We start from the raw sequence: 24,902 nt of genomic DNA on the forward strand, positions 1-24,902 counted from the left end.
AATTTCCGCCAATTATCATATACTCTAAGAATAATACATGAAAGTAAATTTTCTCCAATTTTGACCAAAGTCACGAGAATTGAATACAAATTCCAAGGTTTACGTTTTATAGTTTTTACATCTGCAGATGTAAGTTTCTCTCTCTCTCTCTCTCTCTCTCTCTCTCATCCGTTTTCTTGCAACACTCGCAACGAACAAACATTAATTTTCTTGCAGTCCAGTGTATACTGTATTTTTGCTGTGCATTTATTTCAGGAGTTGCCTTGTCATCTTCTGCCACTTGAACATATCGCTGGATTTCATTATCTTGTCTTTATTAGGATTTATCCGGATTTATGTGCAATTCTAATATATTGAACAACTGCACTAATTAATACATGGATGGCTTATTCAAGCTTTTAAAAAAAAAAAAATAATTCTTCTACCATAATCTGCATTTACATACAGGACATACTAACATAAAACAACGTTGACATTAAAATTAATTCCTGTGGACTTTGATGGTTTTGTTGTACCTTCCAGTTTCAATGCTTAAAACGTGTGAAGATAATTTAGATTTACATTTTTGAAACTTAGCAGGAATTGATATTCTTAGATAATACTGTATATAAAATTCATCAATTAGATATGAAAAGAAGAATTCTACTTTGAACTTTCAAGTTTAGCAAATATTTCTTGTTTAGCCTGATATGAAATCCTTTATCAATGACTTTCAAAGAATTGAATTGACTTTCAAGGTAGCTGCATTAATTGTTGTTCATTCCAAACTTCATTAAACGAAATTCACTTAAGGTCAAGATCTAGTAAATGACTTTAGACTAACATTTTGGTGCTAGATCCATTATGACATCATAATCCATTTCATCTTTCTTTTTCCCGTACTTTACGGCTCTAATAGAATTATGAGGAAAATAAAGTATTTCATGGAATTCAATTTGAAATCATATGAAAAGTAATCCCGATACCTATATTAAATTTGATATTATTTCAAAGAAGAGGCCAAGAACAAACAAATTACCGTTTTCTGAGAGACTGTAGGCAATATGAATACATTTCCTTTGTCTGATAATCAAAAAACTTCCATATTCATGACTGGTTTTCTTAATTTCATATTGAAAATGACAGTTTAAAATATGATTTTTCATCTTGTTTACCTACAAATTATGTCCCGAAACACACTATTTGACAAAGCTTAAGTTATAAAACATCAATAAAGGAATTTATTGCTCAAATTTGAGAAATCTGTAGGCACCTTTCATTTTCTAGATCTTGACCTTAAGCATTTCTTCTCTGATAAGCCAATTTCTTCTGTTAATGACCTTGAAATTATTTATGCATGAATAATGTTAACAATTGTAATTGCAAGCTTGTTGTTTGCTCTCCAATTTTCATTAATTTCATTTATTCTGATGCATCGAAAATAGACCGTTGTGTGGTCAAGATAAATATTCACTTTTAGGGGATTTGCACTAATTTTCCATACGCCGCGCGTGAAATTCAAATGATCAAGGGGGAAAATGCAGTTTAATTTCCTTTTTAGTGTAGATACGCAAGAAAACCTTTAGACTTCATTTTTTAACGTAAATTTTGATTTCTACTTCACGTTGCATAAAAGTATCATTTTTCTCTATATATTCTACCTGAACATGTACAACTTTCGGCAAGAGTAAACTGTAATTGATTCAAAACAAAACTTGGAAAAGGGGTACGGGGGCTTTTCGATTTTGCACCGTGACGGTCATTGATAGTCTATAGAAAAACAGAATAAAAATACATTATGCTTGAGAGCCTCATAGTAAAATAATCCAAATTCTTTCAATCAGGTATAATTATTCAAACTATTTTCCTATCGTTGTGTTCCTTTTCATTTCCTGAATTAGTAACATTCAATGTTTTCTATGTATGTATTGTTTTCCTGTCCTTCTTGGACTAATTTTTAGACGGTGGCTATTTATAGGCACGGGCTATTGCTGCTGCTTTTGGCCTATAAATAACAACAGTGTAAAATCACGGGGACCCTAGCGGCGATTTTTGCAGAGTCAAAATAATGAAAATAGGGTTGATTCAGTGTTTGAAAATAAAATGCACATAGTTAACAAATACTCTCAAGTTATTTCAATGACATTTTGTTGATGGGCACAAAGCTTAATTCCTGACATTTGCCGTTATCGATATTTCTCGCTTCATGACTATTCATTAAATTACGCCGACCTACACAGACTGACTCGTGCATTCGTATGCAAACTACAGAAGTCACATGCCTCTTTTTAACGTTGTGTTAATGTAAAATTTAAATAATATTAATTAATAATCAGAATGTGTAAGGGAAAAATATTTGAGAATAATGGTTTCACAATTTGAGAATAATGGTTTCACATTTTAACTTTGAAATCAAATAATTATAATTGCTAAACAAACGTACGGTGGTTTCTTAGTTACATGTTTGCGACAAACGGTAATTACGAGACGTTCCCAATTTGATACTCCCTTATTATGAGATACTCCATGCTAGGAAAGCGTCGATCTTCAAATTCCTCCAATTCCAAAAGTACAATATGATTCGAGGACTGCACATTCCTTGTTCCGGAATTGCGTTTTTATAAATGTTTTATTTGAGACGTTTTGTATAATTTTTAAACAATAAAACTTTTAAAGTTAACAGTAATTTTACGATGTCTTTTAATTGTTTGAATTTCTAATATCTGTTGACGATAATATATTAGAAATATATATATTTTTCGGAAAGAGAAAAAAGATCACGACATCTTATCGATAATCAGTTAATAAAAGAGTTGTTAGAGGCAGATACGATGCCATAAAATTTGCAAAGTTTATTACGGTTCTATCTAAAAAATAATAATAATAATAAGCCATTGCCTAATTATCTCGGACACAAAAACTACTGAACGAATGCTAATTTATCAAAGTTATAATTAAAAAGACTGTGACAGACAAAAGTTAACAATATATTTCATTTGTATTTGAAAATTCTATCGTGCCTCGAATAAAATTTACCCTTTAAAAAGTGTAAGAAAAAAGGTACTAAAATGCACGTGCATTAAATATTAGGATTTTCTTGCAAATTCAGTGGGCTTAATTTAGGTCGGTCTTCTCCTGCGTGTGTTCACAAATTAAATTTCGCATTGCGCAATGACTAGCAGCAATAAGCAGGGTCAGTGCATATTAAGATTCCGTATGAGAAATAGCATCGTCATAAACCACGGCCAAAATATACGATCTTCTCCCCATTCTGAAGAGAGCTATATGCGGACTCCCGCACCGTGGCTTGAGACGATGGAGAAATAGAGGCTGACAAATATTTTGTTTTTCTGTTCTTCTTTTTTTTTTCTTTTCGAACAGTATATATCAGACAAAGAAGTACGACTTCTGTACAATTCCTGAAGTCTTTCAAACTTTTAGAAATAAGTTAATTACAGCCAGGGAATTTGGCAAAGATGGGAATCCAAGGATAAAGTCTATTTCATTATCTTTCTGCATATGATTTATGTCGCACAATCTACAGTACATGGCCGAAAGTGATTTATCATTTCCCTTTTTACCATATACTTTATGAAAAGTAAGTTTTTATTTAAAAATATTGTGGGTTCAATTCTACTCAAAATTTCAAAAACTTCTCCAATAAGTTGCGAAAAAATTTTCATATTTTCTTTTTTTGGGCGGGGGGGGGGGTGCAAAATTTGATTATTGATCACTGAGTAAAGATTTGAAATTATAAAGTCAAAATTTCTAACTTCAAAACATCACGATTTCATTAAACATTTTTGTAAAACATGCATCTTAGAATAAAAATGTTCGGTCACTACATGAGTATATTAGGAACCTTGATTCCCTTATGATTTAACATTTAGGGTAAACTGGTTTTGACAATTTAAGCATTAATTTATGGGAAAAAATACTAAAACATCCCAAAATCCATTATTTGAATATATAATTTCAATCTGTCCATCATCCAAAAATATGTTTTCGTTTTTAAATTTGCCGTTATGACTGTACACCACAATAGTACATATAGGAAAAAAACCCTGAAATGATCGAAGTTTCGTTTCTGGCATTTCAGGATAGTTTTTTTTTTTATTCAATTCTTATTTTATATTAGATATAATGTAGAAAATTTCATGCAATACATTTACAACTTCAATTAATACATGCCCTCATTATACTACGGAAATATAAATTTACTTATTAAATTTGCTTATTAAAAAAACATGTATCGTGAAAAATTGCAATAAACTTTTTATAATTTCCCTCATATCATTTTACAGATTCTTATAATATTTTATCTCATTCAATGCCAGTCGCCGTGTGGCGCAGTGGTTAGCATTTGCTCTAGAGGAGTCGATCCTTACGTAGCGGGTTCGAATCCCACTGCGGGACGTGGAGACAGTTAAACCGAGGTGCCGTGTCGCAGTAAGTGCTGGTCAGATAAAGATCCCTCACTACTCAATGGCCCGGAGTGCTGAATATAGACCTAAATTCGTAGCCCACCAACGGCAATAGTGATGTCTCAATATGAGTGAAAAATTCTCGAGAGGGACGTTAAACAAAACAAAACAAAATCATTCATTCCACCGTCTATCAGTGTTTACAGTACTTTGATTAGTTACCAATATTGCAACAAAGTACAGTTAAACTTTGGTATCTCGATCACCAATATCTCAAATACCATGGATATGTAAAAGTGATTTTGAAGTCCCAACCACTTATTCTTTAAATGTTTTACACTCAATACCTCGAATTCTCGGATATCTCCGGTCCTATCGAGTTCGAGATAACGAGGTTTGACTAGCGAGGTTTAAAAGACTTCGCGCATTTATAATATAAGACACCAGCATTGATATCACATGTACACTCTTGCTGTCTATACAATAGGTTTTCGGTGAATACAAAAGGGTTTGTTTTCCTTATTATGGATATTTCCTTCTCAATACGCGTCTTTTGTAAAGCACTGATACCTTAACCACCTTGAAACGCGAAAGGGTTATCATACAAGCAATTACTTAAAACGAAAGTAGGACTTTTCAAAACAATATTTAGTTGAGAACTTTTCATATACTATAAGAATGTCGACCGACAGCCCTTACGTGATAAGCAATATCACAGCACCGGACAGTCTTCCTTCAGCTGTGGTTGTTTTAACGATGGTCAGCTGCCTCTTCTCTGTGGCTGGAGCGGTGGTGATTTTCGTGGCGTATTACGCGGTGGAGGAAGCAAGAAATCAGACCCGGCGACTACTGGTGTACATAACCATAGCTGACCTGTTAACGTGTCTTGGGAATCTAATCGGCTCCATCCGATATTTTCATCGAGACGAGGATGATTACGTGAACAGAGCAGAGAATATGGCGCTGGACTGTAGTAACACGGATAGTGTTTGTGTGATACAGAGTTTTGTTACCACATTCTCTACATTGGCATCTTTCTTTTGGACATGCATTATCATGCTGCATATTCTAATGACACTCTACACAAGAACGGAGTGGACAGGGTTCTACAAACGAGTCATTTTCCACATAATATCGTGGGGTGTACCTAGTAAGTTTATACTTATTTTAATTAATCACAGAAGTGGTAGTCAGGAAATATATTTATTTAAAAAAATCAAATTAGCTTTAGATAAAAAAAATTTCAAATAAAATATTAATTCATGCAAAATTTACTTTGTAATAAAAAGAATATGTTTATATAGTAAAAAGAATCCAAAGACAAAATAATGTTTTTTTTGTTTTGAAAAAGAAGATATATGCAACATCTAATTGATTTCAAAAAATGTAAAATTTAATTTTGAATGTGGTATGCTTTCTTTTCAGTCAACAATAGAAAAGTATTGTTATTGGGTTTTTTTTTTTAATGTAATCGGTAAACACACTTCTTGAATAGTTTTATTTCCTTCATTGCTTTGAAAATATATAAAGTTAACATAAAATGTTTCGTAGACTTAAAATTTTTGAATAAATTAAGTATAACAAATCAAAACATGTTAAACAATGCACCTTCTTTTGAGGTAAAGTTATAAAACACAGCACATGTAAATTAAATGCAAAAAAATATTGAAAAATTGTTTTGAACATATTTTATTGAGTACATCAAAAGGATTGGAAACAAGTTTTATACAACTTACTAAGTTCCTCTCTTTATATATTACAATATGTCATGCAAATTAAAAGAAAAATACATTTATAACAATTAATACAAGTGAAAAAAAGCAATTAAATAACATATCAACTAGAGAATCTACATGTTTCCTCAATAAATTTATGAACAGCAGCAAAAATACTGCTATTTATCTATAAAGGCAAATTAACATCACCACATAATAATAGATTTGTATCAATATTAACCAGTTCAAGAGAGAACAAGCGATTAAAAAGAGTACTTCTTGCATTAGAATAATTTTTGCATTTGAAAAATTCAAATGGCTACTATAATTTCTTAGGTATATTCTTGTACATTTATATAAAGTACTTTTAAAGCAACACTGTGACGCACAAACGGGAAAATTGACAAACATAGAATTTTTGTTTAACCCATGCAAATTTTGTTCAATTACTGAAAGTATAAGGTTTCAGAAAATTACAGATTTCGAAACCTAAAAAAAATCTACTTTTATGGAGAAAAAAATAAATTTTTGTAGGCCCAATACGAAAATGTTGTCTTACTTCTTCCTCCTTATTGTACGCGTGCGCAGAAAAGTTGAAGAAGTTACCAAAGTCTCAAGTACCAAAAAAATTAATGTAGGTAGACCAAGAATTTTGATACAGTCTTTAAAAAAAGATTATTAGAACAAATTTCTCACCTTTGCATCCTCCAATTGAATGCTGTCTACAAGTTTACGCTAAAAAGAAAAGTGGCGTGACCTTGACATGTAGGACAACAGCGGTAGATACAACCTTTGTTTTCCTGGCACTTACATGTATATCGTACAGTCGTTTCTTGCTTTACAGTACAGTTTATTTGTCATATCTTCGCTATACTCATAATTTTCATAAATCTCTCGTTTTATGATACAGCTATCTTAAAAGAAACACATGGTTTTGACTCATTATGTAGCTGTAATATTATTTGTACTGTTTGTATTGTATACCAGAAGTAAAATTTAAAAAAAGAAATACACATATAAAAGGCCTTTAGCAATTGGTCATTCTTATATCTATTAAATGAAATAAATTGGACAAGAAAATAAAATAATCAATAAAATCCTTGTTTAATCAATGAGTTATTTCTTATTAATTGTACTGCAATTAAGGTGATTCCATCTTGTAATTATATTTTAGGGTAAATTTGGAAAAGGTCTCTAGACGAGGACTAGGTTTGTTACTAGCCTATTTAATTTTTAAATCTTATTTTCCAGTGATAATAACATTAACGGCAGCTTTCTGCGGTGCTCTGGGAGAAGATTTTTCTATTAGTACAGGACCCTGGTGCTGGATCAAAGGTTGTCTCCCCCCATCAGAAGTGGTCACATGGATGTTTGTGACTGCCAAATTCTGGGAACTCTCTACTTACATTCTGACAACAGCATTCTATCTGTTGATTAAATTTGTACTTTGGCGGAGACAGGTAAAGCTCATATAGAGATTTTTTTCTGTGCTTAGGATGTTTTTGAAACAAACTTTTCAACCAACATTTCCTTTAAGTTTACAACTAATGTAGTGCTTATAGAGTAACAATAGAAATGGGTGGAATGTTTTGAATATATGTTTTGTTTCAGATTCTTTCCTTCAGACAGAGAAGCAATGACAATCTTCGTGAGGAGGATCAGCTATACACCATGATTTTCCTCGTCCTTATTCCTCTAAGGATCTTCGGAACTGGTCGCTTCTTCATCGCTTACCACAAAACTCTAACCAACAACTCACTTGTCACATTTAGCACTATCGACAAAGTTTTGCTTTACCTTCAGAGTATCGGCGATAGTGGACAAGCTTTCTGTAACTGTATCCTCTTTTGTGTCAGAGACGGAGTTGTTCGCAGTGGTCTAGTTAACAGTATCAGACATGCATGTCAATGTCGACAGAATGATGAGACTGAAAGACTACTGCCAACTTCGCCCCTTAATTAGACACCTATATTTGTCAATGTCGACAGAATGGCGAAACTGTAAGACTACTATTAACTTCACCACTTTAATAGACACCTACATGTCGACAGAATGTTAGTACTGCAAGACTACTGCCAAATACATCCCTTAATTTTCACCTACATTAATCAAAGTCATGACTTGAAAAAGTTCATAGTTGTATATATATATATATACATATGTACTTGTATTAAATATACTGATCCTATACAAAGTTTGATAATGCTATATGAATGCGATTACCCTTATATATTGTATTACCAACAGTGATCCCAAGAAGTTTAGGACATGAATTCCAGCTAAATTTGCATAATCTTTTAACGAAGATGATCTGTGGCATATTTGTTTGAAATTTAAAGCTAAGGCTCTGGAGAGAAGGATGAACATGTTAAAATGTGACAAACAAAAAGACAGACATACATCGTACAAAGTCTATTTGGCTAAGTATTTGTAGAAAAAGTCGTAGTGAGTTTTGCCAAGGTTAAGGACCTTTACATATGAAAGATATATATATATAGAGGCTTCTATACATCCGGGCTTTTATAAATAATATCAAATATCAAAGTCTACCTTAAGTACCTAGAAGACCACATGGAAATGTAATATTATGTTATTCTTCGTCAAGGACAAACAGTTTTAAAAGCTAGACCTGGAGCCTGACCTAAATTCTAATTTAACTTGAGTGTTCAGATTTAGTCAATGAAATCCAAACATATCAGTATGTCGGCATTTCTTTCCAAAAAAATCATGCGGCTCGGTTTACAAATTATCTCCATAAATTACAAGTGCTTTGAGTGACAGGAGTATAAACCCTTAAAGCGTCAGTGCGTGACTAAACTTACATGTAACTGTCGTTTTTAAATCGAAAGTACGTTTTACATCTCGGAAGTATGTCTGCAAACAACAGTTCCCAATGGAGTAACGAGACGAACCCCGATCCGGTCAGTCTCCCGGCTTCTGTCTTGGTCTGTACTATTGTGAGTAGTTCCTTGTCCATATTCGGAGCAGTGGTCATCTTTGTGACTTATTGTATAGTTACCGTGGCCAAAAACCAGACGCGGCGGCTCCTTGTGTATCTTACAATAGCTGACCTACTGACGGCCGTGGGGAATCTCATGGGGGCCGTCAGGTACACCTTAAGAGATGAATCGGAATACATCAACAAACGTGATCAAATGGCTGTGAACTGCACCCATACGGACCAGATCTGTGTCATACAGAGTTCCATCACTACTTTCTCGTCGCTGGCCTCTTTCTTCTGGACCAATATCATTATGGTTCATATTCTCATGACTTTAATTTCACAAAGAGAATGGTCAAGATTTTTCATTAAAGTTATATATCATCTTGTGTCGTGGGGAGTACCATGTAAGTATTTATATCTATCAATAGTAAACTGTATTTTGGTGTGTAATGGACCACGCCTCTTCATATTCAAGGTCAAAAGTGAGGTTAAAAATTTCACACAGATTTCTTTTCATCGAATCAGTCGTTTAAATATTTGCTCTCTATCTGAGCAAACAGGAATAAAACTGACGTCAGGGAAACATCTGTTTATAAATCAAATAAAAATAAACTTCACAAAATGTACTAAAACTCGTGCATAAAATGTAAAGCTTTATCTGTAATAATGCTAATAAAAATGCACAAAGGTTTTAAAATAAAAAAAGATGACCTGCAACTTCTTCTCGATGAAAAAAAGCCTCTCTTATTTCTAAAAATACCACTGTTGACAGGTATGATCATCATCAGGCGAGGATCCAGGATTTGAAGTTGGGGGGGGGGCGCCAAAAGTAGGCAGGGGGCCGCCCTGAGGCCCCCAGTGGGTCCAGGGCGAAACCCTGGTGGGGGTACTGGGAGCGAAGCCCCCGGAAGCTCCTGGATTCTAGAGATTTTTTAGGGTAAAAATGAGGTCTACCAAGTAGAAATTTTTACATTTTCTCGACGAAACTATGATTTACGCTAACTTTGACAATTTTAGGGGGGCGCGCGCCGGGGGCGCCCCCCCCCCTTAAATCCGCCACTGATCATGTATCAATTGATCAGTTTGTTTATCAGGCATATCGATGTCTTCCTCGTTGTGTCCTGTTTAGCTTTGATAAAAACAATTTTAAATTAAAATGAAAACGATAAAGACAATTTTAAATTAAGGCCATTCCAAGTTTTTTCTATGTTTAGCGTCCGCGTGCGCTTTGGTTTTCACACTCCATATCAGAAAAAAAAAACAAACAAAAATCAGGAGTCCTGAAATTGATTTTTCTTGTCGAAATCTTTGAATTGTCCCAATTTCTCTAAATATTTGTCTACAATATGTCATATTAGGTATATTTTAAGCATTTAATACATTGATTTTGCTGAAGAATAGATCTTCCTACAAGAAAAATAAATTAATGAAATCAAATCCCTTGAATGACGTCATTTTTATGACTACTAAGTCTGTGTTTTATTTTTTGTCTCGTGCGTTTTTAGCGAATAGGTAGGTAGGTTTTTGAAAAATGGGTGGATGCTAAACAGAGAAAAAACTTGGAATGGCCCAATATGAAAACGATAAAGACAATTTTAAAATTAATATGAAAACGGCATTAATTACTCAAATAAAATTATAATATTCATTAAACACCAAAATAATGATACCAATTTTGATATTCTTTCAGTGGTTATAACTTTCCTGGCTGCCTCTATGCAGGCTCTGGGTGAAGACTTCTCCATCAGCAGCGGACCGTGGTGTTGGATCAAGGGATGTCTAAAACCCGGAGAGGTCATCTTCTGGATGACATTTACCGGAAAAGGCTGGGAAATCCTCACTTACTTTCTCACCATGGCTTTCTACATCCTTATGAAGTTCTACATGATTAAAAGGGTAGATTTAATGTACTTTGGCAATTATGATAACATTCATAAATCATATCATATATAAAATGTTAAAGATATATATATATATATATATATATATGCAACATAACTCATTATCAAGAAGATATCAGTACTAGGTGACTGGATAATATCATTATATGAATGAAAAAGTTGAAGATAAGGAACAGTGATCTATCTTGGAAAAAAACCTACATAATTACAAACTATACGAATCTGTGAAATACTGCATGAAACGCGAACCCCTGGAAATTCCAGAGGTGGGATCGGGGCCTAGGAGGAGTAAGCATCCATGGTCGACCGGTCACCATCGCCATGAACCAATGCATAGCTGCAGATCTGTAGCTCGCTGGTCTTAAAAAAATAGGACATGGACTTCCAGAGAGCTACAGTGCCACCTAGCTGCAGAACTGTAGCTCTCTGCTTGAGAAAATTCGGACAAACAAAGCATCTCTGCTTTGTCTGTCCGAATTTTCTCAAGCAGAGAGCTACAGTTTTGCAGCTACAGTGCCACCCATAGAAAAAAATGTATATTTATTGCGCACAAAAAAAAATGCGCTACATCTCGATTATCGTAGACAATTAGGCCTTTGCCAAAATTGTAAAACTCAGGGCCCCCGGTGCATGGCTCAGGCCTTGCATCGGCGCTAAAATGGTCATATTGAAAAACTATTGTGTCTTTGTAATTATTTATAGTCTTTGTGGACATCCAACAGGAAAACGTTTACAATGAGCATTTACCCCTCTACCAGACTTCTAAAATCCAAAGGTCCCTAGCTCGGGTACCACGTTAAGCCAAAGTCGGACATACATGTACATTGCAAAATTGATTTAGTCTTATGACGAAACTACATGTACTTACGATCTTTGAAAATCTCAGTATTTTCTAATGAGCATTTGGTAGGCAAACTTTAGCATCTTTTAATGAACAACTAACCCTCTATTAAAATGATGAAATTCAAGTCCCCTCAACCTAGAGCTCATGCCCATTAAAACTACCTCAAATGTAAAACGTTAAGACAACGAATATTGTTTAACGATCCCTTAAATCCAGTAAAGAATGGAATCGTAAACAGGACAAAAACACGAATAATAGAACAGTGCTATATTAGTAAGGGCCGCGGTACACACGGTAAGGCTTGCCTTGTAAGTCTTGAAGCTTAACACTGTATTGACTTTTGTCAAGTCACAGATTTGTTGCACATTACCTTAACGCCAGTGACATTTCGTTTAGTCTTGTTTATCAAGTTCTATACACTCAATCAATAAATCACTTGAATGAAAAAATGCCTTTTTCTAACTGCAGAAAATGCGATTCAAAGACCGCAGTCTAAACCATTTACGAGAAGAGGACGAGCTCTACATCATGATATTCTTTGTCATTGTCATTCTCCGAGTGGTAGGAACTGCCCGTTATTTCATGGCCGTCACGAAGGCGATTGACCATGACTTGCTTCACAGCTTTGGTCAGACAGACATGGTTCTTCTACACATCCAGAGTGTTGGTGATAGTGCGCAGGCCTTTTGTAACTGCATCTTGTTCTGTATTAGGGACACTGACGTCAGGCGGGAATTATGGAAGCGAATCCGCGCCTGTTGTCAGTCACGTGATGAAAGAAAACCTTTGATTACCGAGATTAATACAGAAGTTAATTAAAATATGATAATCTTTTATAAGAGCTTACAGAATTCAACGTGGGAAAAGCACACTCTGGAGATAATAAGATTATGTTCTCCCAAAGGTTCAGGTTTCATTGTTTTTTTTTTTTTAACAGACAAGGTAAATTAGTCCTGTAAGACCAATGCGAGTAAAGCATAGTCGGAAAATGAACTCTGACGCAACCTTTCAATACCCAGTGGAAGTTTACGTAACATCTTTTGTTTATTGTTGATTTCAATTATGATGGGAACATTTATTTTCAATGGTTTAACATGATGTCACACCATAGAGGCGTAATTATTCAAGATTACGATACTTTATGTGATCTAGCAGCCACAGGTAGGAGGGAACTAATTTACATGTATTCGCGGACTCCGGACCGTGGCTTGAGACTGTGATTCCAAACCGTACATTTAACATTTACATAAGTACTAAACACAACGAAGTACGCTTTATTTTAAATGTAGATTGCAGCTTTTTTTTCAGAGTTTGTTCAAATAAAAAGCTGAACATAAAATTGTATACAGTGTTTGGTTTTTTTTTCTCCATTTTTGGCTCTCATGCTCTGAGAATGTGTTCCCTTTTCAATGGAGGCTGTAGATTATATGCTGCAAAATCATGACATATATTGTCTTTCCTTAGTATCTGTGTCTTGTGCCCCACAGTAGTAGCAAACTGGAGGAAATTCACCTGAACTGTAATACAGTATCTCAAAAGGAGAACCACAGGAAAAATTTGATTTAACATACTTTTTCCAACAGAGCACTGATTCGAGAAGCTCTATCACGGTCCTCTGGCTTAAATTCTTGAAGCTTAGCATCACAAGAAAATTGACAGAGTCCAATAATCCTTGTCAGAATTGCAATTTCCTATCCATTGAGTGTATTACCACAGTGACTATATGACTAGGTTTCTTACAATCTATGCAAGTTATTTTCTTCACCGTTTTGGAAGCTTGTGCAGATGGAGTAAATGGAATTCCATGACTACTAGCAACAGTTTGCCTTCGCTTTGCTAACAAAGAAGGTTAGTGATCATTTGTTGTATCTATTCCACAAACCTTACTGAACTTATAGTGCCCTCCTCATGAAATAAAAATCATATGACATGAGATAATGATAGAACAAAGAGAACATTACCTCACAGTAAAAAAAATATGTCCTGGATACACAGCATTGTTCAATAAAATCCACAAGCTAAAATTGCATTTATTTGAATTAATTTAGATTGAATACACACAGATATGACCATCATTCTCAATATGTTTTAGTCATTCTAGATGGTGCATGTTGAAGAAGAGATAAAGAAAATGCAAAACAGCAGTGCAGGTTTCAATAAACATGTACAGTATATACAATTTTATAATTATACCTGTTAATATGGTAATCCAGCATGTCAGTTTCAATGACATTTTAATTAAATGGGATTAGAACTAGACAGATTTAATAAACAAGAGATCAAGATTGACGAAATTTTATAATGTTCACTGTCCTGATGCAAACGCTCTACTTATATATAAAGTTACACAGAGTGCATGGAATAAATAACACGCAAAAGCAATGACTACAATGTACACACATCCATAACTTATAGCACTGGTGTCCTATTTTAAATAAAAAAGGGAAAACATTGTATACAGGACATTTCCACTTGAGGGAAGATCTCGTATAATAATACTCTTTTTTTTTCTTGGACCTGTTGAAAGGTGAATAATGCCTGAACATACCAATTCTTCAAACTATTTTTAATGTCACGTTTTCGTTTTCCTACAAGTGGGTTTCCAAATTAGACAATTCTTCCTAAAGGTTATCAAGAGCTGATTTAAACAACCTGAATTGGTTTTTTTCCCTTCAGTTTAAGACAACCAAAGAGCCCGGAAATAGGACCCTATATATAAAACACAATCCATTCATCAAAATTTAACATCCACCTTTTTAAACACGTAATCAAGAAGATTTTTAATAACCTATGTACGTTGTATCTGTTAGTTACCTTCACTGGTTCAATTGAGTCCACCATCTACTGGCGATGTGTGGGATCCTTTCCTTAGCTGAAACAGTCCATTTGCTGATTTAAGCCTCTGCTCACTTTCTGCTGAGGTTTCCTTTCTCATCAATCCAACTGCTTGTAGAGCCAAATGAAGAATTGACATAATCCGCTCTGGTGGGTTTTTCCAGGATGCCATTGGAGGAGTCCTCACTGCTCCAATTATATCATAATTTCCACTGAGAAATATGCATATAGTGGAGAGCTGAACAGAAAGAAATGTGAGTCTATGATCAGGACCACCGTCTGTACAGATACACAGAAAAGGCTTTGCAAATACTTTTCAGTTCTGTAATGTGACGCAATGGACTAGATGGTTCCAAAGCTAAATCCCTCACACCAACATAGACTACTTGGCCTTACGTATAAAAACTCTGTGAGGAGATAAGAGTTCCAGCAGCAGTTGGAGGCTGAGTAACGAATATCTAACGTCTAGACAGGTTATTTTCCTAGTGTCGTTTACAGTAATAAAAAAGTCGGAAAATGTAAACTCGCCTTCTGACCATGACATTCTATATATTTACGAAGATATTCATGATTAAAAAATAGTTATATTTGGTTTACCTTGAAAAAACGTGCTTTTAAATCTTTTGGTTTTCGGTTGGCAGTATTTTATTTGAAAACCTATTAGACTCAAATAATTATCCTTCAAGATAATAATAACATATTACTTGTACCAGTGGCATAAATTTGACCATTAATATTTAGTAGCATATAGTAAGAGTAAGCATATGCTGTATAAATGTGTAATGAACAAAGAGCTTATGGATTTCATCGAATGATATTTGAAAATGTACTTGTCCATGAGATTCAAAAATGAAGAAGTCACAGCTAACTCCTTGAGGAGGATGAAATCAAATCATGATCTTTATTATATTGATTGGTGCGTCCGTCTATACCCGTTACACTTAAGGGTACCCATCTCTTATATGCAACTCCTCCTGTACCACCGAATAAAATTTAATGAAACTATCAAAAAATCTTTATTACATAGTGCCATTGTGCCCCTCTTATTTTTAATTTCGATTGGACTGTTACTTGGGATTCCAATAGCAAAACATTGATATTGCCATTCTTTCTATAGTTTTGGGGGTACCCATCTCTTATCCGCAACACATCCTATACCGCTGAACAAAAATTAATGAGACTTTCGAAGAATCGTCATATAAAGTGCCATTGTGCACCACCTATTTTACGTTTTGTTCGGACAGATATTTGGGGTTTCTCAAAGCAAAATATATACTTTGCCATTATATTCATTTGGGAGAAGGAGGTATCTTTTTGTGAACTCAGTGTTTACAGTACCTGTAGTTTTTATTCTCCGAATAGCAGGAAAGTGTATGGCCATAATCTAAGGAATGATTCAATTTGTTATTAAAAAGTTATGATTTTATTAATAGGACTTTTGTTCATGTTGGACAGTGCACAAGATATCTTGCTTTGCATCCTTGACACCGATGTTAGCTGGGAATTGTACAAGTGGCAGCAAATTTGCTCGAGTCAAAGATCACTTGCTGATAGACCGTTATTGATTGCTGAGGTTTAGAAATTTAAGCTGGAGTTGATAGCCTGCAACAGTGCTTAAATAGTGAGGAAAGAAAATAAATCATTAATAAAACATAAAATATTTTCTGTGTAAAAAAAAGGCACAATTCCTGACTCTTATAGTTCTATTTAAAACATCTCCAAAAAAGCTTTGTCTACACTCTCATGACTCAGGATAGAAATAAATTGGGTGGGTAGGGTGGGGGGAAATTCCGGCTATTTTTCAACATCATTGCTTAATTTTCAAAATTTATTGAAACTGAAGGTGTTTATAAAATTAAAATAAATATAGTTGTTGACGGGATGAGAAAAAATAATCATTTCACTGATATTAAAAAGTTTTGAGTCGGGCCATGTTATAGTCAGTCTGTCGAAAGAGGACAAACAGGCAATTTTTAAGGTAGATGATTTATAATTGGGGTTTGCTACCAAAAAAAAGTATTCTATAGTGTTGAAATTTTCTTTTGTCAGATTAAAGTACCTCTTTACAGTCAATTGTTCATGTTCAAAGAGATGATATGCCACGTGTACCAGCCTTTCTTTTGCCATAAAAAATGTACAAAAAAATGTAAATGGTGTGTCGAAAATTATTATTGCTCTTTGTCATGAAAAATAAATTATATATAGAAAACAAGACAAAATGGCAAATCTATATTTTTTTTATATTTATTTTAGTAACTTTTCATACTTAAAAAACACATTATAAATTAGAACATTTAAAATTTTCGAGATGAAATCAATTTTATGGAACATCTTTTCAAAGACATTGAGTGATGATGAATATAAATTTAGTCCATTGTTGATCTTGAGTATAATGTATAACAGAGATAAAAATACTGAAAGGTATTTCAAAGAAAAAAAACCCACGAACAAAACATAATGACACAAAATTGCTTACAATGAAAAGGGTGACGAAAATGAACAATGATGAATCTAATAAATCCGATATACAATACAAATCAAGAACAGGGCCTAATCACCACTGAAAACATCAGAGCTATAGGTGGGATGAGATGCCTAGGAGAAAGCATCCCCTCTACACGTCACATCCGCCATGAGCCCTCTAAAAATAATCCAGGAATTCCAGTACAAACACTTCTCACTCTCTTTCAACCTGAATTCCCATGAATCATTGCTGTACATAAGTCAGCATCATTAAATAATTCTAATATGTAGTACGCTTCAGGTAACTTTATGCTAAGACAAGTAAATTCATTCAAGCCAGACTTTGCATCAGCTCATGAAGCGTAATTTTTATCTCTTAATTGTGTATACATAAAAAAATATTTCGAAGTAACTATGTTTTAAATAGGATCACAGTCATGTAAAACGTAATCGTTAGAAGATTGATAAACAGAAGTGGACAGTAGGCACTATCACTTCCTTAACAACCTGTTTCTTTAATATTTTTTTAATAAGAAAATACACAAAATATGAATACACATGAATGACACAATGGATGCTTCTGACAATAATACAATGCAAAGCAGTGCTCTGTATCTTCCATTTATACTTTGAAATCACTTTCTTGCCGGTGGAGGAATTTTCGTTGTTTTTCGTGGAATGAAGAGAACTACGAATTCATGTCTTCTACTAAATGTAGAAAATTCAAACTGCACTATTATGTTCACTTCACCCCGCGAATCAATATTTTTTCCTCAATCCACGAACATTTGACAGAACAAAAAGAAAAGATTTCAGTTTTTTCCTTGTATAACTTTTTTCTTACTTTCATAAAATGTCACGTGCTATAGCCGGGTATAATCATTAAGTTGTCGGTCCTCATCTCTCCGACAGAGCATCCTTAAAAGTCCATGTCTGACGGCAGTATCTTTGACACAAAACAGCAGACAATTGAAAAACGCCTGCGCACTGTCTCCCACACTCTGAATGTGCATCAACACATAATCCACGTTGTTTAAATGGTACACCGTCTTCACGCCCGTTTCGACCCTGTACACAAGTATACCGTATCTGACGGTTCCCCAAATCCTAAGAATATACAGAACGAGCCAAAGCAGCACGTAGTTTTCGTCGTCATCACGGAGGCTGACTGAGATTTGACTGTAGCGAAGGTTAGGCCTGCGCTCTTGTCGACGCTGTAAATATTAGAAGAGTTCAATTCGTATGTGGAAAAAAGCCCAAACTTGTAAAATAAAATCAATAGAAAGTGTTTTTTTCTCCTGTAAAATGCAACAAAAATGAAGAAATTTCTATTTATGTCATTCAATTTTACATCGAGATCCTTGTAACGTATCTAATTCATTATAAAATGATGTGACAAGTTTATGTTTAAAGAAAGATTTCACAACTCAGGCCTTTAAATTATATTTATAATTTTATAAGAAACTTTTCCTTTTTTTAAATGATGAATAAATAGATGGTACGAATTCCAGAACGTTTCTCTTCAAGGAAACTGGTACAACAGTGAAGTACAAATTTTTCCTATAAATCATGGTAGATACAAGACATAGTCGGTAATCTGGAAATTCAGTCTTCCACCTACCTTTCTTATCATGTAATACTTGAGATAAATGTAGAGGAATGCTGTGACTATGTAGGTCATGACCTCCCACCCCTTTCCAGTTAATGTCATCCACAAGACGAGGTCCCTGTTATGCATACAGCCCTTTATCCAGCACCAAGGTCCACTACCAATGTACTGATCTTCCCCAAGGACATTCTTAAAGGCCGCAACCAATGTAATCACCACTAAAATATCGTACAGTATCAAATGATTGGTTGTTGAAAATGTAATCACTACTGAAATATCGTAAAGCATCAAATGATTGGTAGATGTAAATGTAATCACCACTGAACTATCGTAAAGTATCAAATGATTGGTCGACGGAAATGTAATCACCATTGAAATATCGTAAAGAATCAAATGGTTGGTTAATGAAAAAATAATCACCACTGAAATCTCGTACAGTATCAAATGATTAGTCGATGTAAATGTAATAACCACTGAAACATCGTAAGAATCAAATGGTTGGTTAATGAAAATATAATCACCACTGAACTATCGTAAAGTATCAAATGATTAGTCGATGTAAATGTAATCACCACTGAAATATCGTAAAGAATCAAATGGTTGGTTAATGAAAATATAATCACCACTGAAATCTCGTACAGTATCAAATGATTAGTCGATGTAAATGTAATCACCACTGAAATATCGTAAAGAATCAAATGGTTGGTTAATGAAAATATAATCACCACTGAATTCTCGTTCAGTATCAAATGATTAGTCGATGTAAATGTATTGATTGATTGATTGTATATTGTTTTACGTCCCATTCGAGAATTTTTCACTCATATAGAGACGTCACCATATACCGGTGAAGGGCTTCAAATTTTGACCTTTACTCGGCACTCAGGGCCATTGAGCAGTGAGGGATCTTTATCGTGCCAACGCCTGCCGTGACACGGGGCCTCGGTTCTTAAGGTCTCATCTGAAGGACCCGCAACTTTCACTTCAAAGTGCCGAGCGCATGGCGAAGGAACAGTTGCTACCTATTTTTTATCGACTTAGGTCTGTCGCGGCCGAGATTCGAACTCACGACCTCCCGATCACGGAGCGAGCGCTCTACCGACGGTCGATGTAAATGTAATCACCACTGAAATATCGTAAAGAATCAAATGGTTGGTTAAGGAAAATATAATCACCACTGAAATATCGTACAGTATCAAATGATTTGTCGACGGAAATGTAATTACCACTTAAATATCGTCGTACAGTATCAAATGATTGGTCGACGGAAATGTGATCAACTGAGATATCGTAAAATATCAATCTATTGGTCGATGTAAATGTGATCAACACTGATATTGAAAAGTATTGTAACGTGTATCTGAGGGTTATTTTTTAAGGAATAAAGGTTCTCATAAACGCATATAAATGTTATTTTCTTTTGGTTCTACTTAAGTTAATCATAAATGGGAATCAATATTATTTAATGCGACTGAATTTCTGGAGTTACTGTACTTTTCTCAGATTTTATTATTTTTGTTCAGGACACAAGCCGAGGTTTTTTTCCCTAATTAAAAACATTTTAAAAAGCAATTAAAGCGTAATGCCATCAATGAACCAGAAGTCTCTGACGAGACTGTAGCTCTACTGGTTTGTACTTAAAAGTAGCACTTGGACTTGAAACTTTGCAACAGCAATACATAGAATAATGATCCTTGGTGTAGTCTCTTTTTGTTTTATTGAGATTTTTGTATAATTAAGATTTATTGTAATCAGACTAAATCTGTAGGAGGAGTAGCCTTTTAAAAGAATTCTACAGAAATCTCAATTTTAGTAACAATGACAACATCATTCAACAAAATCATAAAACAATAAAGACAATTTTCTAACTGAGTGTAGTCTACTTGTGTGCCAGGTTATACTGAAATCATATCAAAACTGTAGGAGGAGTAGCATTTTGAAAGTATTTCAAGGAAATTTCTATTTTTAGTAACCATGGCAACACCGTTCATCGAAATCAAAAATCGATATACAGAATTATGTATCATAGTCTAGTCTACTTGTGTGCTAAGTTATATTGAAATTAGACCAAAACTGTAGGAGGAGTAGCGTTTTGAAAGTACTTCCCAGAAATCTTTATTTCTAGTAACCATGGCAACACCGTTCATCAAAATTAAAACTGATACACAGAATTACATCGAACGGAGATCAAAGTATGACCAGAAATCAAGGTACAAGCCCTAGTGATGATTTAAATGGTTGATCATCTTATCCACACTTCACTCAAAATCTGCGTGGTTTAATAACTATATCCTCCTTCCTTATTATCATTAAGCAAATTTGTAGGCATAGCAGACTCTGTATGTCATTTCATGCATTCTGCCTAGCAAAACTCTGTTTAGTAACTTTGGTTTTCTTTGCCTTTCAAAACTAAATTATCAGGGTTCAAATATGAATTCCTCTTTTCGTTATTGTACATATATTATTTTTCTCTTGTTATAAACCTAACCACTAGTTTCCATGTTCATCTTTTATTTGCATTGTTGTCTTCTTTTTTGTTATATATTATTTCTATTTTTTAGTTATAAAAACTAAATGTGATTGTCAACCTATTATTACAGGGAAAGGATTCTCTAAGTTGAAAGAACTTGTAACCAAGCCCTTGTATTTATTATACAATAAAATATATTCAAAACAAAACAATAATTAAATTCTTAAACGGACATGAATATTATAACTTTAGATGCTCATCATAATAATGCATATAATTTGCAGCTAAATCATAAATGCCCATGAATAATGAAAATAAAAAAAAGGTATATGTTTAAATGAATTGCCAATGTATATGTCCAACTTAGCTCTACCCTGGGGCATAACGTTAGGCTTGGGACAGTGAATTTACAATTTTGGTAGAAGGCTTATTGTTTATTATAATCAAGCGAACTTTTTGTGCTAAATAACAACGGCTAGAGAGAAAAAAATTCAAAGATGTAGTAATATAAGATTTTACAATGCACTCAAATTATTGAAGCCCGGCTTTCAGTACTTTCAGTACTTTGATATTACTTATTTATCATTACAGATGTACATTCACTGGTCGATGTAAATGTGATCACCACTGAAATATCGTAATCAAGGAACTAGTATCATTTTCAAAAATGTGAAATGAATAGAATCTGGTCGTCTGGATGAAATGTGTGTCTACCGATTCCTAAAAATACTTTATTTTTACAAAGAAATGCCATTTTCTTCTGCTACCGATACTTCGATCCTTGAAATAAAACAATCTCAATGTGGCTGGAATTTCAATTAAAAAGTAAAAACAAATTTAAAAAACATATTTCAAAAACAGGGGAAAAATTCGTAAGATGTGCTCTCCACTACTTAGAAACAAATTCATTACTGCGTATGTAAAACTGGAGTTAAAATTAAATAATGTTTTGTTTTAATGAGTAACAAGTCCCATTAATAACTTCCTTATCCTTCCTAACAAATCAGACAAAAACTCAATGTTGAATTAACAGGAAAAAAATGTTCAAGTTACTTTAATACTGATCAATTTGTTTTCAAAAACATTTTTTTTTAATTCAAATGACGTTTAGTTAATAACTGTAAGAAAAATTATGAAATACTAGATGTATGAGTAAAATTAACAAACAGAAACATTTAAACACAGTTTTAAAAATCATTATTTTTTAACTCACGTGGTATACCCCAGGAAGCCGAGTGGGTCAACACCCTTGCGATGGTAGTGAAGCACCATCGTGTCTGATAAACAAGAGTTAGAAGGATATGTAACCCAATGATAATAGTCCACGAAAACGAGGCCAGTGAGGAGAAGGTTGTTACCATACTCTGTATGGCGCACAGGTCATCAGGGTGTTCACAATGTCGTCTGAGTTCTATATCTGTAAAGTTATGCAGCCTGTGGTGCTTGTCGTTGTAAGCATAACGCAAGGCTCCGAGTAGATTTCCTGATGACGTCAGAAAGTCAGCAATCGTCAGATAGATGAGCAGGCGGCGGGTTTGATTCTTAGCTTCTGGAACTGTACAATATGTCACAAAAATGATGATTGCTCCTAAGATCGATAGAGAACAACTCACGTAGGTACAAATAAGCACCGAATTGGGTAAATACATGACCTTTATATGGTTTTGGGTGACTGTGGTATGTATTGGAGTGGTTAATTCCATAGCAGTACACCCCGTGGTCGTCATTGCTGCAGTGGTAGATCCTGATATCGACATGACTATACTAAACGTATATACAACATAATACAGGCTCTGAGGCTCTGAGGTTCAGTATATTTACATCCAATCTGAATGGTTCTTTTCCGCTTCATAAACTTGGGAAATTTAAAATTCATTTCCTAAATTCCTTTTTTACTTTATCTACACGACCTTTCATTTCAATTACATAAATTCCAAGGGTTTATTTCCTTCCGTGTTTTCAGGAAGTAATCACAGAGGGCAGACGCGCTATTAGATATATATGTACCCCTTCACCTCTATAATGAACACATAAGAAAATGACCAATGTTGAAATATGTTTACCAAGATATGGCAAGCTTAAATACTTGGCCGAAAACTTTACCGCAGTATATATGTTTTGCGACAAGGAACTTTAAGAAAATTTGAAATCACAAAATTTTAACAAAATCAGTAACATCAAAACACCCGACTTTTCAACACCTTATACAACCAAACCCTCGATAAATTAAAGTCCAGGCTTTTTGACATCATAGACAGCTGTTTTTTGTTTTTTTTTTTCAATAAAAATGGGACTCGTAAATATACTTAACTTGTTACTGGTCATTTCCAAAATTATTTTGTTAAAAATCATTCTGATTGTACACAAAGTACTCTGAAGTTGATATTTATAAGATCCTTGAGTTTCTAATTGACAATATCTATATGTAGCTTTTGGAGATCAGGTCTTTCAACAATCTGTTGGAATCACCATAGGTACCAAATGGGTTTTTTGTCTCCCAGTTGATTCGATACGCAAGAGCTTGCTCTATGTATGAACAATTTCTAAAACAAGGCAAGTTATTGACAAACAAATATATGAAACAAGGATATCAAAATTCTCGTTTAAAGTCATCATTTCGTAAGTTCTATGGTCGATACAATAACCTTGTCAGCAAATACAATTTATCATCAAGTCAAATGCTGACAGATGTTTTTCATACTTATTGTTAGGCCATTATTACACACTGCATTGTCGATGGATTTTTTTTTCCGTTTTCCCGATCATGACAAAGAGCACACGGCGGGTGCGGCCAGTCGGCAGGGGATGCTCACTCCTCCATGGCACCTCCCACCTCTGAATTTTTTGGAGGTCCGTGTTTTCTCTGCTCCCGGTATGTATTGTCTAAATGGACTTTGAGTCTGAATACTGTTCGTTATCTCCACATTTCATGCTATACCATGTTCTCGACTTGTGTATATTTAAAGTTCTTTTTGCAGTTACGTTTTTAATTGAGATTTTGACATTATGCTTGCTTTTGGACACAAAATAAGAATTCTGGACATAATTAATTTCCCCTACTTCTACCGATATGAGCCTAAATTTCGCCAAACATCGTCAAGCGATACGTAACACACCAAGATAGACTCACATAACAAAAATCAGCTCAATATATGCAAGCGTATAGAAAATTTTTCAGAAAACTCAACTTTGATAAACATACCTTTTTTGTATTTTGACTGTTGCATAGAAAATTCATTCAGATATGTAATATACTTTTTTGAAATATAACGAAAAACACAACTTCAGGTAATGTCTATCGCCACACGATACTTGCGACTTTACTATTTAGGTGTTCCATAATTCATTTACAATTTTCCGGTTGCTCGTTTCTCAAAAAGGCCTACGACCGCGGGCGTAAGCTTAGTCCGGACTAAGTCAGTGACTAAACCCAAAAATCAGACTAAGCAGCGTTTCACAAAAAGGCGCAGACTTAGTCGAGATTAAATTTAAGCTTAAATCTACGCCTGCTCATGAGTAGGCGTAAGTTCTTAGTCTGTTCACAACTTGAAAAAAGTGGCAAGTGTTTTGATCATAAAAAGATAAAAGAATAATTATTTTGTACGTATACGATATAATACCTAATATACCTATTCATGTACATATATGATATGCGAAAAATATGTGAAATTTTCAATATTATGTAGGTAAATAGAAATAAGTAAAAATCCAGCGAGGA

At 34.2% G+C, this 24,902-nt stretch overlaps 3 protein-coding genes across 3 annotated transcripts; 2 read left to right on the forward strand and 1 right to left on the reverse strand.

The window, feature by feature from the left end:
* The first annotated feature begins 5,075 nt into the window (after positions 1-5,075).
* On the forward strand, positions 5,076-8,256 carry LOC133172224 (G-protein coupled receptor 157-like). Its single transcript, XM_061307073.1, has 3 exons — positions 5,076-5,553; positions 7,370-7,578; positions 7,730-8,256. Exons 1-3 carry the CDS (start codon positions 5,082-5,084, stop codon positions 8,078-8,080), a joined length of 1,032 nt encoding a protein of 343 aa, XP_061163057.1. The 5' UTR covers positions 5,076-5,081; the 3' UTR covers positions 8,081-8,256.
* Positions 8,257-8,817: 561 nt separating this feature from the next.
* On the forward strand, positions 8,818-13,151 carry LOC133206168 (G-protein coupled receptor 157-like). The gene is made up of 3 exons (XM_061342095.1): positions 8,818-9,466; positions 10,753-10,958; positions 12,276-13,151. The coding sequence occupies exons 1-3, from the start codon at positions 8,989-8,991 to the stop codon at positions 12,624-12,626; spliced, it is 1,035 nt and encodes a 344-aa protein (XP_061198079.1). The 5' UTR covers positions 8,818-8,988; the 3' UTR covers positions 12,627-13,151.
* Positions 13,152-17,034: 3,883 nt separating this feature from the next.
* LOC133205181 (G-protein coupled receptor 157-like) lies at positions 17,035-22,910 on the reverse strand. Its single transcript, XM_061340939.1, has 3 exons — positions 22,398-22,910; positions 18,727-18,932; positions 17,035-18,319 (listed from the first exon to the last, which is right to left on the reverse strand). Exons 1-3 carry the CDS (start codon positions 22,885-22,887, stop codon positions 17,969-17,971), a joined length of 1,047 nt encoding a protein of 348 aa, XP_061196923.1. The 5' UTR covers positions 22,888-22,910; the 3' UTR covers positions 17,035-17,968.
* Positions 22,911-24,902: the final 1,992 nt, after the last annotated feature.

This window comes from Saccostrea echinata, unplaced genomic scaffold (assembly GCF_033153115.1).
Source record: "Saccostrea echinata isolate AGI-Se365-2 ecotype Australia unplaced genomic scaffold, CSIRO_AGI_Sech_v1 ptg000054l, whole genome shotgun sequence".
NCBI lineage: Eukaryota > Metazoa > Mollusca > Bivalvia > Ostreida > Ostreidae > Saccostrea > Saccostrea echinata.